Raw genomic sequence first — 15443 nt, forward strand, 5'->3', positions numbered from 1 at the left:
GGCAAATAATAACAGTACTGTTACATGTTGTCATTACAATAACAGCCATTTCTAAATCCATATAATAATTTTATTGTGATCATTCTGAAATACAGCTTTGTAGGCTTCAAGCAAACACTGATATGTTGAAACATCTACATTATTTCTAAGTGCCAGAAAAGTACTGAAGTAGAAACTCACTTTGAGGGACGGACACTAGAATTGAATCCCGGGGTGCTTTACCACTGATTTAGTTTTTATCTTGAGACAACTCTTGCTTAATTGTTTAGGGCATTGTTAAGTTGCTGAGATTGGCATTGAACTTGTGATCCTCCTGCCTCCACTTCCTGAGTTGCTGGGATTACAGGCATGTACCACCATGCCTGGCTAGAAAATCACTCTTTAAACTTGAGTCAGATTGTGAATTTATCTTAGGGAAGGTGATCTGAGAGTATTGACACATAGAATATGAACAAACATTACACATCGTGTGTTGTGGTATTAAGGTGGTAGTCTAGTCTGACAGTATTGTGGCAGTATTTATAGATTTAAAAGGTGTGTAATCTATGCTTTAAAGTCTCTTTCCTAAGAGTAATCACATAAAAGAGATTTACATAAAATAAGGCTTAAAAATAAATGTTTGATTAAAGACAAATCAGAAATGTAAGTTTCAAAAGAGGATGATGGTATTTCAGTATCTGAGTAGACTTTAAAGCAAAAAAGTGTATAATTGGATCAATCATGTCATTTTATATTAACACAGGATATACTCCACATATTAGCAGTTATGAACTTTTGGGTGCCATACTAACACTAAAATCTATCAAGCAAAAGGTGAATGAAATGGAAAAATTATTAAAAAATTAATGACAGCAGAAGCCTTTAATATACTTCAAGAAGGCACAAAATAAGATATGTGGGTGGTTTGAATAATTTGATAAAATTAGCCCAAAGAATGTATTTATTTTTCTGTCATCCACAAAATAGTTACCAAGATTATAATTCATTAGTCCATCTTCAAGAAACAAAAAACAAAACTCCCAAATAGAAATTATACAAGCCCCATTTCTTGATTATAATTTATTTTTTTAAGTTCAATTGAAGTCTATGTGGAAATTTAAAACCATGTTCTTAAACAATTTTTTAGTCAATGAGGAAACCCAGATTCATATTAGCGTTTTTAAGATTAATAACAAGAATCAACAAAGATAATATAATGAATTGGGAAACAGTAAATCATTTGAACTAATAAATCTAAACACTGACAATATGAAAATGCCAATAAAATCATTGTATCTCTCTTAAAGCCAATAAGGGAAGACAGAAAAGAAACATAAGCCCTTAAAGTATTAAAAAGGAGGTAGAATTATAGTGTGGAGGTGACATTAGAAAGGTTTCTGATGTTAGGAAATATGTAAAACTCAATAGGTGACTGCCTCCTTACTGTTACATCTTAATCTGATAAAAGATTTTTTTTTTTTTTTAAGAAAGAACAAACCAGAAAGTACAATTTAGGAGAAATCAAATAGTTTGACCAAAAGTAGGAGTAATTGTTGGCACAGAGAATTGTGAGAGGTGAAAGTGGAAAAAGAGGTTGGGGCTCTATATTTATGTGATTGAATTATACTATGTGATAAGTCCTTGTTTGGGTGGACACCAGATATCATTTAACATTTGAATTAATCAGCAATGTGATTATCTTATACTTTTATAAAATTAGTTCAATAGTGGTATGAAAGATAAATTGACCTCCTTTCTTCTGCCTAGACCTTTGCCATATTGCTGAGGTTCCTTAACTTCTTTTCTCTATAACTCTGTGTATATCACTACTGACTCTGAGCTTTGTTTCCTTCCATAGCAGGAAGAACTATAGGGATTAAATGGATGTTATGAAGTTTGTAATTTAGATTCAGCTGGTATTCACACATAAATTATTCGCTCAGTGATGACAACTAGTAAATTCATATATTCTTCACTTTGCCTACCTCCTTTTGTTAAGGATTAACTGAATCTTGAAACACCTACATTATAGATGTATAGTCACTTGCTACTTGAGAAAACTTTAAAACTCTGAAAACCTTTTATTATCACATGCAAACTTGTGCCAAAGATGGAGATAAAGAAAAAAATATCTACCATTCATTAAGTCCCAACAAATGATAACTTTACAACTTGGTTTCTTATAGACTTGTACTGACTTTTTTTTTTAGATTTATTAAATTTTTTGACTAGATAATAAATTCACACGGTTCAAAAAAGTATCATTCCCATCTATACTCCATCTATTATTTTCTCCATTAGCAATTATGTATTTTATTTTGATAAACATGAATGACAGGGGCTCGGATTATACTCAGTGGTGTGAGGCACTGGGTTCAATCCTCAGCACTACATAAAAATTAAGATATTGTGTTCATCTATAACTAAAAAGATATTTTAAAAAATGAATGACAAGTTGTTTAATGAAGTTACATAAAATAATGTGTTGATAAACCATCTGGAGCCTAAACATTTTTAAGTGCTAAGGACACTTTTTTACTGTTAATTTTTTTTAACACTTCTTCAAAATAGTGCTACTTTACTACTGTTCCTGTAAGAATACATACAAATAAAATTCCAGCTATCCCAGAATTATATCTTAACACAGGTAGACTTTATTAAACTTTAAGACTGTTAACTATGTATCATTTGTAGTTTTTAGCTTGCTTTTGTGTAACTGCTTTGGTGTTTATTCTTCACAAAAATCCTGTTACAAAGGAAGGGTACACGATATTGTCCTCAGTTTCCTGAGGAAACAAATTGGGGTTTGTGTTTTGACTATCAGCATTCAAATAGAAGTCTTCTGACTATAAAATGTTTGTTCTTTACTGTGACCAAAATCTTAAATCACTTGTTCTGATTTCAAATGATTTATATCCATTTTTCAACTGTGTGTGTATGTGTGTTTATAATAAAATCATGCTAACCTTTAAAAAAAACACTGATTCTATTATAGTAAGTATCTTCTTAAAAAATACTGATTGTATTATACTAGTTTGACATTCAGCATTTGTGTTTTTAAATTCACAAAAATGTGCTTTATATTTTTCATTGAAAAAGGGATATTTGTGTACAGAATTTTTAACACATTGGGGAAGTTTAGGTGCTAATGATAACTTAAAAGAGAAATACTGTGAGAATTTTTCCTCTTGAATATACTTTAAAGAATGATTTTTCAATAAGTTTCTTCTAACGATTATACTTAAGGTTGTTTATTATTTTCCTTATATTTCTAAGTTGAATTTTTCTTAAGTCACATTTGTAGTAGAAAAAACCTTAGATAAGCACTTTAATACCTCATTTATTCAGCTTCATTAGTGAACATATTATTGCATACATCAATTTTTTTAGAAATTCAGGTTCTCCTTTTAAATATGTTAAATATATTTAAAGCATTTTTAATACTTGGTATTTTCTAAAACATTTTATACTCTCCTTGCTTCTCCAACAAAGAGATGTATGTGACAGAGACATCTTTAAGTAACTTTGTTAGTGGACTATTGGATTCATTTATGTAAACTGAATACTCCTATTTTTTTTCCTGCTCTAAAGCCAACGTTTCTTTTTTTCTACTGCTTTGTCTGCCTCTTAAAAGGCAGTTTGCATTATCTAATCTGCTGATTCTGATATACTTTTGCTTGGAAAAATTTGTGAGGAATTGTGTGTTTAATAAGAGTCCATAAATCCTTGTGGGATATATTGGTATAAAGAACATAGCTATAATGCTGAGAGGGCTTTGACAATTATTTTTGGATATGCAGTGACCTTTGCTAATTGGATCAGGGTCAGAGCATATTTGTGAGTTTTGAATAAATGAGGTGTTATTGTATTTGAAGGAAGTAAAGTTATTCAGATATTTTTCTTTGTATTGATGTTGTTCTGATTTACTCTGTTATTGAACTGGATTTAAGTATTAATTATTTAAGGTCAATTTTTTTATATGTATATGTTTTCCAATGGGTACAACCCATTTACCATAGCAACTTAGTAGAATAACTATAATGGAACTTTCCATTTGAATTTGGCTTTTCTCTTTCTTTTTTTCTCTGTTTCTCTATTTTTTTTTCTTCTATCCTCCAGGGAGTAACTATTCCCAGTCAGAGGCGCTATGTGTATTATTATAGCTACCTGTTAAAGAATCATCTGGATTATAGACCAGTGGCACTGTTGTTTCACAAGATGATGTTTGAAACTATTCCAATGTTCAGTGGCGGAACTTGCAGTAAGTGCTCTAAATTCTCTCATCCTTTTATGTTTTGGAATACTTTTCTTAACACATGTAGAAGTGTATATAAAAATCTAGAAAGAAATCTACCACATTGAAAATTTTATGCAAAAGAGTTTATTTCTGAAGTATCCAAATTAATTGGCTCTGTTGTTCATCTCCTTGGACTGAGTTGCCAAGAACAGTGGGTTTAATGTTTTTGAAGTCAAATTTTATTTTATTAAGGAAGTATTTTGTGTTACAACCACCAAATGGAGCTTAAATTCTGAGCAGATGACTGAAAAACCTATCTCATAGAGGTTCAACATAAGAGTGACAATGAGATTCATCAGTTTATGGTCTTGGGGCAGGGACTAATTCTTTCATCTTAAGAATATTAGATATTTACATTTATGGTGACAGAACAATGTAAAGGAAAGTGATAGGACTTGGCAACAAGCTCAAGTATAATGAGTAGGGGTGGGGTGGGGAATACTGAGTCAGAGTATGTAAAGTGAGGAAGAAAACCTGGATTCAGATGTGAGTTCCAATCGTAGCTCAATCATTAATGTACTGTACAACCCTGGTCATACCATCTACCCTTCTTTGAGTTTTCTCATCAAATAAAATACAGAGATTTTAAAATCTGGAACTCCTAAATAAATACTAAGTATAAATAATGTCACTGATGTCTGCTTCTAGTTTATTTATCTTTTATCCTAACCTTTGTAAGCCTACCTCATCCATCCCTATCCTATTCTGCTTCTCTGCTATTCTTGGCTAGAGTTCTTAGCTAGACTGATGGGAAGCTTACTACTTGGATCAAGAGACTCGTAACGGTTTTTAATCCTGGAACTTAAATACAACCAGGAAGTGGTCAGTCATGTTTTCATGTTCAAGAAATATATTTTGTTAGTATTTAGAGGACAATTATGTGGTTTCTAGATAAGATACCACTTTATTATTTCTTTTAACAACTCTAATATTATTTCAGTGATATTTTGCAATGTTAGTGGTTTTAGCTTTTTTTTTTTTTTTTGGTGGTACCTGGGATTGAACCCAGGGGCATTTAACCACTGAGCTGTATCCACAGTCTTTTTAAAATATTTTATTCAGAGACAGGGTCTTGCTGTCTCTAAGTTGCTGAGTCTGGCTTTCAACTTGAGATCCCTTACCTCAAGTCTTCTGAGCTACTGGGACTACAGGTGTACGCTACTATGCCTGGATAGGTTTTTAGCTTTAAGCTTTGTTTCTTGAAAATATTTGTTTAAATTAAACATATTTTGTCCCTAAATAAATTTGTACCTAGAAAATTACTTCCTTAATTTTTTTTCTTTTTTAATGTTTGACAAGTAGATGGGATTATCTATCAGATCTTTCCTGTTTAAGAGCAAGGCAACTTTATCAAAGATCACAGATAGGCTTCTTAAGAACTGCATTGATTTTTTTTTTTTTTTTTAAATCTCAGTACAATTTTTAAAACTGTTGAGTGCAAGGCACTGGGGTGTTTGAGGTGATTAATGTAGGGACTTAGCAGAATCAGAGGAAAGGAAAAGGAAGAAAATAAACTTCCTATAGGGTAGATTTTAAAAGCCAAATCAAAGGTTTTATGGAGATAATGAGAAAAAGAACATTCAGTTCAGTAATCATTAGTATAATTTTTTTACATTGACCTCTCTAGCAAATTTTTTTTTCAGTTCTACTTTGCCTGCCCATATTTAAACCCTCTCACAGCATTACATTTCTAGACTTAAAATTATTAACTACTAAAATATTTCTAAATTTTTTGTGATATTCTGGTTTCTTGTTTATATACTGATTTAATTCTGTGTATTAAAATAATTAAAATACAGTTAATATAGTGTTAAATTGGAGGCTTTATTTATAAATTATTCATGTATTTTCACAAAAAGAAAGTTTGGAAACTGTCAACACATTTTCATGAAAGAAGTCCTTCAGCCTGTGTGTGGGCAAATTTTTTTTTTTTTTCTCTCTCTCTTTTTTTAGTTACTGGTGCTTGAACTCAGGAGCACTTTACCAATGAGCTACATCCCCAGTCTTTTTTATTTTTTTTATTTTGAGACAGGCCTGTATAAGTTACTGAGACTAACCTCAAACTTGATATCCTCCTGTCTTAGCCTCCAGAGTTGCTGGGATTATATAGGTGTGTGCTACTGTGCCTGGCAGTTCACCAGCTCTTTATTGAATATTGGGGAAAGCATGCAGTTTAGGTTGGCATTAAATCTGAAGAAAGTATTGCAGGTAATAGGAAATAGCTTTGAACTAAAGCACATCAGAAGGAAGTGAACTGGATAAGAAGTGTAAAGAGCATAGAATAGGAATGGAATGTCTGAGTTAGAAAGTCTTGAAGGGGATTTCAGGCTTGGTTTGATAAATATAGTATTACAAATAGTATGAGAGATTTAAACCATGTTTTTCGGACAGTTGTATAGAAAGTTGTGATTGAAGAAGGCAAAAGCCTTATGCCAGATGTGCTAGAGTAAGCAAATGGATGTTTATTTTTTTCTTTGCTATTGATATACAAAGATTTCATCAAAGTTTCAGTCCTGCTCATGTAGATGATTCACAGGAAGGAGAAGAAAGAAAAGTGAGTCTGAGATTAATTTTTGGTTTCAAACATGTTTTAAATCTGATGAAAGTGAATTTTTCACATGGAGATATTCAGAGACTACTGGGATTTAGGTTCAGATAGAGGCGAGAGATATCTGGTATTTTGGGATGCATAAAGATAAGACTTCTTAAATGTTTTCATGTAAATATGTTGTGGAGTTAGGAATAGGAAGACTTGGAGTAAAGCAAAGGATGAGGACTGAGATGATGAATGGCAACTTGGGTTCAGGAAGAAGAAGGGAATAAGTGAAGAAAGCTGGTGGTGAAAAGTAATCTACAAAGTTGTCAGGGGTTAGCAACCATTTTCTTACTTATTTTAATATTTTGAAATGAAGGGAAAGTTACTGTTTTATTTTCTAAAAGGGTTAAGAATGTTAATAAAGTTGGCCCATGTGGGTTTCTGTCTCTGCACATACACATATCTATACCTATAAATCTAGGAAATTTTAAATTTGATTTTTATTTACTCTAGGTATGGCTCTTATCATTTCCTTAGAACAGTCAATCATATCAAAGAATATGTATCAAAATGGTGTCTTAAAAGACCACACCAATGTTGGACTAATGATAAGTTAGGCTTTATCTAAAATGTGAAATTCATATTGTATTTTCCTTAATGATTTGAGGAAACTTACTAATTTTTGGTACTGAAATTTAACCCAGGGTACTTCACCTCTGAGCTACATCTCCAGCTCTTTTTGATTTTTGAGATACAGTCCTACTAAGTTGGTTAGGGCCTACTAAGTTGCTGAGGCTGACTTCAAACTTTTTGGGATTATAAGCATGTACCACCGTACCTGGCAAACTTATTAATTTTTGTTTTGTTTTGTTTTGATATCTGGGATTGAACACAGGGTCACTCAACCACTGAGCCACATACCCAGCCCTATTTTATATATTATTTAGAGACAGAGTCTCACTGAGTTGCTTAGCACCTTGCTTTTTTTTCATGATCCTCCTACCTCAGCCTCCCGAGCCGCTGGGATTACAGGAGTGCACCACTGCACCCTACACCAATTTATTAATTTTTAGTAAAACATTTTAAGCCTAGCTTTTAGAGGAAATTCTGCATAATGCCAATTTGTAATTAGCTTGTGGATTGTTTGTAACAGTTCTCAAGTTCTTGAAAATGTGCATTTCAGATGTAGTTTCTTTGAAATCTGGCTTATACTGTCACTTTTCTTTTTCAAATCCTAAAATCAGTATTACCAGATTCTGAATTAGTAGGATTTAAATTAATAAGATTATAACACATTTTCATCTTGACTAATTTATCACAGCTTTGAAATTATAACTTGGTCTTTTGCTTTATTCAAGCTAGATTTCCCATGAAAATTTCAGTGTCACATAAAGACTTGTAAAATGGTTCCCTGTACTTTGAACCTTAGTCAAAGGAGTGGAATTTATTGACAGGTTATTGGTGTAGCATTTCCCCTTTTTGGGGTGACCTTTCCTCATGATATGTGTCTTAACAAATCCATGTTAGAATAACCCCACACACTTTTAGCAAACATTTATGGGTATTAATTAAATGGAAATTTCATTCAGCTTGGTTTGACTTTTTGCCTCATTTGCAGTCTTGGGTCACATTGATAAATCTGAAACTTTTTTTTTCCTTGAAAGATAATAGTGCCTTTTGAGGTGCTGAGGATTTTAACTGATATATACATATATATGTACACACATACACATACATACACATATACAACATTTATATATTTCTCATATACTATATGCAAGCTCTTTTTTCTGTTTATTTTCTTGTCATGTTTTCTTTGAGACTTTATTATCTCCTAAGATTAATCAATGGACTTTAAATAAAATTCTTCAGTATACTACAAATAAATTATGCCTCAAATGAATTGGCAAGTTATTTAATTTGAAATTTTTAAAGTTGTAGAATCTTAACATTAATGAATCTTTCATTTCTGTCACTGAAGTTATTAGATATAAATGAACTTTTGAGTAGAATTTTAAAATAAAACAAAAATCTCTTCCACACTTTTATCACCTTTTTTAGTTAAATTGCTAACATAAAAGCAGGATGAATTTTGAGAAGTTATACTTTACCAACTATTTAAAAACAGATACAGCCCAAAGTCAAAATGGTTATTAATGTGTTTTGGAGGGAAGGGAAGTTTATGCTGCAATTTACACTTGAGATCATTTCTTAGCAGACATCTCAATCATTTCCTCTTTCTCATGGTGGTGACTTTATATACTTTTAAAATGAAATGTGGGCTAGAGGTTAAATAAAAAAAGGATGATGGGTAATATTTTCATAAATACTAGGTCTTATGCTTGGAATTTATTATGACTTTGTTATAGGTTATATATTCTTTCCTCTTGCGAACATGTAATAATTTTTATTTTGTGATTTTTGGCACAGGCTAGGGCCTTCACAACACCAAAGGAAATGTTTTAAAAGTTACCATTTATGTAATTCACAAATATTCCAGAAAACTATTAAAATTAATTTTATACTTTATATTAAGATTTTTAGTATAATTTAAAAGTCAAGTCTTGATGTTAATATATTGCTAGATATCTATTTTTGGGACTGGTTCATGAGACAGGAATTGACTGTCCTACCAGTGGAACCTTATTTTATAGATTCAAATCGTAGAAAACCATACCTTGATTATGTCATTGACTTCATTTATTTCCACTAATTCGTTTTAGTCAGGATTACAGATGCGTAGTTACCATTTTGATTATATTGCTGATAATTGATCATTAAAATAGCTTTTGGTAGTTGAAGGCATTTCCTGTGAAGTAAAATAGTATGTATTTAACCATGCAGATCCTCAGTTTGTGGTCTGCCAGCTAAAGGTGAAGATATATTCCTCCAATTCAGGACCCACACGACGGGAAGACAAGTTCATGTACTTTGAGTTCCCTCAGCCATTGCCTGTGTGTGGTGACATCAAAGTAGAGTTCTTCCACAAACAGAACAAGATGCTAAAAAAGGTTTGCACTTTACTTTTTGGGGGGAAATTATCAAAATAGCCATACCTGTAAGAGTAGCCCTGGATCTTTTATTTAAAGCCTTTAGTTAGGCAGAAGTCATTCTATAAAGAGAGATTGATTAAAAGCTGTATTTTATTTTATGATGAACACTTAATTAACTGTGGTTAGCTTTCTTAAACATAGTTAAATATACAGATGCTTTACTTTCTTTTGGTATTAATGGAACATCACAATGGTAAATAATCTTGTTAAAAGGAAAACTATATGACATTGTAACACGAAATTAATTTTTCTTGGTTTATGCAAAGAAGTTTTGTAAAAGTGTTAGATTGTGTACATACTCCCATTCAGTCACTTATAATTCCCCCCCCCTTTTTTTAAATTTTTAATATTTATTTTTTAGTTTTCCGTGGACACAACATCTTTGTTTGTATGTGGTGCTGAGGATGGAACCCAGGCCGCACGCATGCCAGGCGAGCGCGCTACCGCTTGAGCCACATCCCCAGCCCCTATAATCCCCTTTTAAAAGATGGTGAATTAACTGAAAAGAAATTAGCATGGGACCATAGGTTTAAAAAGTGCTAGACTTATAGACAGCAATAAGATCTTTTCTGTGGTCTTCTGTAATGACACAAACCACTTTTCCCCATTTTATGTTTCTTGAGAATTGGTTGTTTTATTTTTAGTTTTCCCAGATTCACTAAATATTTAGCCTTTTATCTAGGAGAGAAATAGTTATGGAGAGGAAATAATAAGGAATGAAAAAAATGTGGTATTTAAATATGCAGGTTTAGAAAGTGAGGTTTGTGTTTTACTAAGCTGTATTTAGAGAAGGCAGAGAAGGCAAGAGCTCGATTATAAAATAAACTATCTTGGTTTAAAATATTAAGTGTGGACATTAAAAGTGAGCTTAAGGTGCAAAATTTTTAGGTAGTAATGGGAAAAAAAGCACTGATTTTGTGTGGTGTTGCTGCCTCATTAATCATACTAGATATATAAACAGTACTATTTTTTAGACATGTCAGATTGATTTAGTTTTCTCAATTTTTAGTTTTTCTTTTGAAAGAAAATAAGAGGAAGTTTCATTTATTACTAAAAATTTTAACACTGTTCTGACTTATCAGAAGAAATGTTATTTCCTTTATTCAGAATTCAAGTAGTTAGAAAAAAAATTACTGAATATTAAAGTGATATTTTTCACCAGAAATACATTTTTTACTCCTGTGTTTAAATAAAAATTAAATATATCTCAGTAGCTTTGAAATAATAATTTTTGGGAATCCATAAAGTGTTAGCAAATGCTTCAAAATCAAGATAATTAGTAAGCTATGGGTTTTTTTTTTTCTCTCTTGTACTTTATAAGACTGACATACATAATACACATAAAATTTTATATTTTTCTCTTAAAAACACACACCTGCTTCACCATTTCTTTGTACTTGTAGGAAGGTGTTAATTTTAATTTTAGTCCTTCTGTACTTCACACTTAGCACATAAAATCGAAGATTAAATATTTATATTTTTGTATGTCTTGGATTACTTTACATTAATTTCAAATTCTACATGATTTTCCCTGTCTTATTTAACTGTCTGCTCTGATTTAAACAAAAAACAGTTTTAGTATAATCAGTACATATTAGAAATCCACATTTTTGGAAATTTAAATATTATTAATTAGCTTATTTTCTTCTAAGTAAAATATAATTCCTAACTTGTGACTTTGCTAAAATAATTGTAATTAACAAGTTTTTTTAAATATTTATTTTTTAGTTGTAGATGGACATAATACCTTTATTTCACTTATTTATTTTTATGTGGTTCTGAGGATTGAACCGAGGGTCCCACATGTGCGAGCCGAGTGCTCTACTGCTAAGCCACAACCCCAGCCCTGTAATTAACAATTTTTAAAAGGACTTGTCATGTATAAGATTATCTTGCTAGGTAGGTATATTATGAGTTAGAAAGAAATTTAAGATCCTTAAAGAGTCTTAGCATCTTCTTGAGGAAAAAACAAAAATTTCAAGGTAAATTAAAATAGAAAGTTTATATGGCAGTGTAAGGCACCAGATAAGATGCCACAAGGCTTTACATCATTAACTGTCAAATGACCATACAAGCTTAACTTTTATGTTGGTAACCTCCCCCACTCCCATTTTATTATGAAAGCTTTCAGGCATACATTTTCATAGAAGAAAATGGAGTCAGTCAGATTTAAATATTGATTTAGAAGTAAAAATGTATTTGCCATGCTTCATGAGGGAAGTACCTCACAAGAACTTTTATGAAAAATATGAGTTTTGTTTATAGCTACAAATGCATAAACACAAAAACCATTTTTAACCCATTTTATCCCATCATCCCAGATGCAGAATACCTATAAAAACTTGCATATATATTCTGTATTATGTGTAATATATAATAGAATTATATAATATATACCAGACTTAGGTAATTATAATAGAATTATAATTATATTAACTGATATTAGTTAACACATGTATAATTTCTAGATTGTGATTTCCAACTTATTTATTTATTTATTTTTGGGGCGGTGCTGGGGATTGAACCCAGGGCCTAGTGAGGCATGCACTCTACCAACTGAACTATATCCCCAGCCCCTGATTTCCAACTTATTTTAATATACCTGTATCGATGCAGAATTGAAAATTTGTGATTTAATGGGTTAAAGCTAGTATTGGACTAAAAAGGAATATTTTACTTATAATTTTAAGACAAAAGTAAGTTATCTCTGATCTTATGAGATTATATTTTTGAACTAAAAATTTGAAAGAAAAATTCTCATAAATGTAAATGCAGCAGATAACCCACAGATTGTATTTACCTTTATTTGAAATATCAAATGTATATAGTTTAATTTGTTGACTTCTTGGGGCAAGTATTTACAGGTGACATTTAAAAAAAATTAGTAATTTGTTTCTTTTATTTTCATAGGATAAAATGTTTCATTTTTGGGTAAATACGTTCTTCATACCAGGACCAGAGGAAACCTCAGAAAGAGTAGAAAATGGAAGTCTATGTGATCAAGAAATCGATAGTATTTGCAGTATAGAACGTGCAGATAATGACAAGGAATATCTAGTACTTACTTTAACAAAAAATGATCTTGACAAAGCAAATAAAGACAAGGCCAACCGATATTTTTCTCCAAATTTTAAGGTCAGTTAAAAGCATTGGGATGTATTGGTGAAGACATGCATGCATCCGTGTGTGTATGTGTGTGTGTGTGTGTTGTCCTCTAGGGTAAAGAACTGAAGAACTTATCTTGACTCATTTTTAAACTAAATTATTCATTACTTAGAAGTATATCCCATCTGATTCAAATGTATGATATGTCAAGGTCATTGTATTGTCATGTGTAACTAATTAAAACAAATAAAAAAAAAGTAGTGTTTATGTAGCAATAACCTACAAGTTTATAATGAAATACTATTATGCACACAGACTACAAAAAGCTGCATTTTTCCTTAGCATATTCTTTTTCATTGTTATTTGATGAAATCTGGGGTAGACGTGTGGAAGAAGAGTTAGGTGAGTGGGATATGAAGTAGGAATTGAGGAATAAAGAAATGAATAGAAGCTCAGGCATTTGGGAATGATTTTTAGATAATTTTTATTGGTGCATCGTAATTATATATAATAGTGTGGGATTCATTATGACATATTCATACATGCACATAATTTGGTCAATTTAGAAAATAAATTGTGTGGAATGTTTTCACCACTTCCACTCTCGTCTCCCCTTCAATTTATTTTCAAGTCTTCAGAGTATCATAAGAATAGATTTGATTGTTTCACTATTATTAACGTTTTTTAAAGACCTTGTAGGTACTATAAAGACCCATATGATTTAGCACAGACCTACCTCCCATCCCAGTTCTAGCTACGTTCTCTGTTTGTTCCCCAAAATTTAGCCACACTGGTCTTGCTTCAGTTCTGCAGAATGCAACACTTCTGCCTCTACTGTTTACAGTTTTATTCTTTATTCCTCTACCTCTCTTCCCTACCCTTTCCCCCGACCCTTATATGTCTCCTGACTTCTCATGTTTCCAGCTTTAATTTCAGTCTCATCTGCTCTGTAAAGCCCTTTCTGATTGTCCTCCCTTGTTATTCCCTTTAAAAAATTATTTCTATTTCCACATGTATGTCTTGCAATTATTTGGCTTCATTTTATTTTTTGTCTATATATGATAGGGGTGTATGTGGTTGGGTGTGCATGTATTTCTATTTATAGACAAGAATTCTTCAGATTAAGAAAATTGATTTGTGAACATTCTTGAATGGTTGTTTGCCATTTTCTTCCATTTCTTATTCTACTTTTTTTTTTATCTTTTAGCATATCTTGTTTTCTTTTATGTATTTGTCATTGTAACAAATCTAACAATAGCTTATAAACACATTACTAGTAATACTTAAAATGTAGAGGGAGATCTACATGTTCATAAGTGAAAAGAGATCTAACATTAAACACCTTTGGATCTTAAATTTGTGTTTAAAAGTTTCCTTTAGAATTCACAGGTTTCCATCTCCTTTCTTTTCTCTAAATCTGAATTTTCCTCAACAATTAGACTTTAAAATATCTTTCTACTTTTATTGTTTTCTCTTTTAACATTACCAAAAGTTTTATATTTGTGATTGCAAATAAAAACTATTTTAGTTGTCAGTGCATAGTTAACAATGTTATACATGGTAAGTGCTATGAAAAATAGAGATGGGAGTAATCTTGTCATTTTTTTTTAAACCTATGATAGCTAGAGAATGCCTGATCAAGTGAATGACATTTAAGTAGAGGCCTAAATGAGATGAGTGAGTTATACAAATATCTGGGAAAAAAGGGAAGTATAGATCAATGCAAAAGCCCTGAGATAGGAATAAGTTTAGTATATTTGAGTAACATTAGTCATTTTGACCAAAGGAAGTAGATGAGAAAACCCGTCCTAGGGTGGAAACATTATGTTTTCAGCATAAGAAAGATATAATCTGAATGTCTTTGAGTGGAAGCTAGGAAATCAGTTAAGAGTCTGTTAGCAGTGGTTTAAAACATTCAGGTGAGAGATGGTTGCTTGGATGAGAATAGTGGCAGGGAGGGGTAATGAAACTGTCAGATTGGGTATATGTGGTATTTTAAAGATAGAACTTAAAGGATTTACTGATGAAATGGATGTTGGTTATTAAAAAAAGAAGAATTGATAACGACTCTTGAATAATAGAGTAGAGGCTATAGATACCACAGAATAAGCAGGGGATTAAGATCCCACATCTATTGTCTACCAGATATGTTTCTCATTAAAATGAAAATACCTAATATATCAGCGATTTTTGAACGATTATTGTAACTACGCATATAAAGGCCATTGACCCACTGTTTAGGCCACTATATGGTCTATGTTAACTTCCTTCTCCTCAATTTAGGCAAAGTTTTTAGGGGTGTATGCATCATTGAATCACTATGTATGTTTGTATAGTATGGTTAGTATCAGAAAATATATTGAGTTTTAGACAGGTAATGAGAGAAACATTCTTTCAGAATTGAGCCATTTGTGAATTGAACTTTGTGACTGAAAAATTACATTATGTGAATACTGGATGATCTTCAATCTGC

General features: G+C 31.5%; 1 protein-coding gene across 1 annotated transcript in view; it reads left to right on the forward strand.

Moving 5' to 3' along the window:
• The window catches only part of Pten (phosphatase and tensin homolog), a 60067-nt gene that overhangs the window by 37693 nt on the left and 6931 nt on the right, over nucleotides 1–15443 (forward strand). Inside the window, exons 5-7 of the mRNA XM_046456813.2 lie at nucleotides 4099–4240; nucleotides 9657–9823; nucleotides 12776–13000. Of these exons, the coding sequence (XP_046312769.1) occupies nucleotides 4099–4240; nucleotides 9657–9823; nucleotides 12776–13000 (534 nt within the window). The remainder of the gene's footprint in view (nucleotides 1–4098; nucleotides 4241–9656; nucleotides 9824–12775; nucleotides 13001–15443) is intronic.

The sequence above is a fragment of the Marmota monax genome, unplaced genomic scaffold (assembly GCF_021218885.2).
Source record: "Marmota monax isolate L192 unplaced genomic scaffold, Marmota_monax_Labrador192_F-V1.1 WCK01_AAM20220418_F8-fsc00166, whole genome shotgun sequence".
Taxonomy (NCBI): Eukaryota; Metazoa; Chordata; class Mammalia; order Rodentia; family Sciuridae; genus Marmota; species Marmota monax.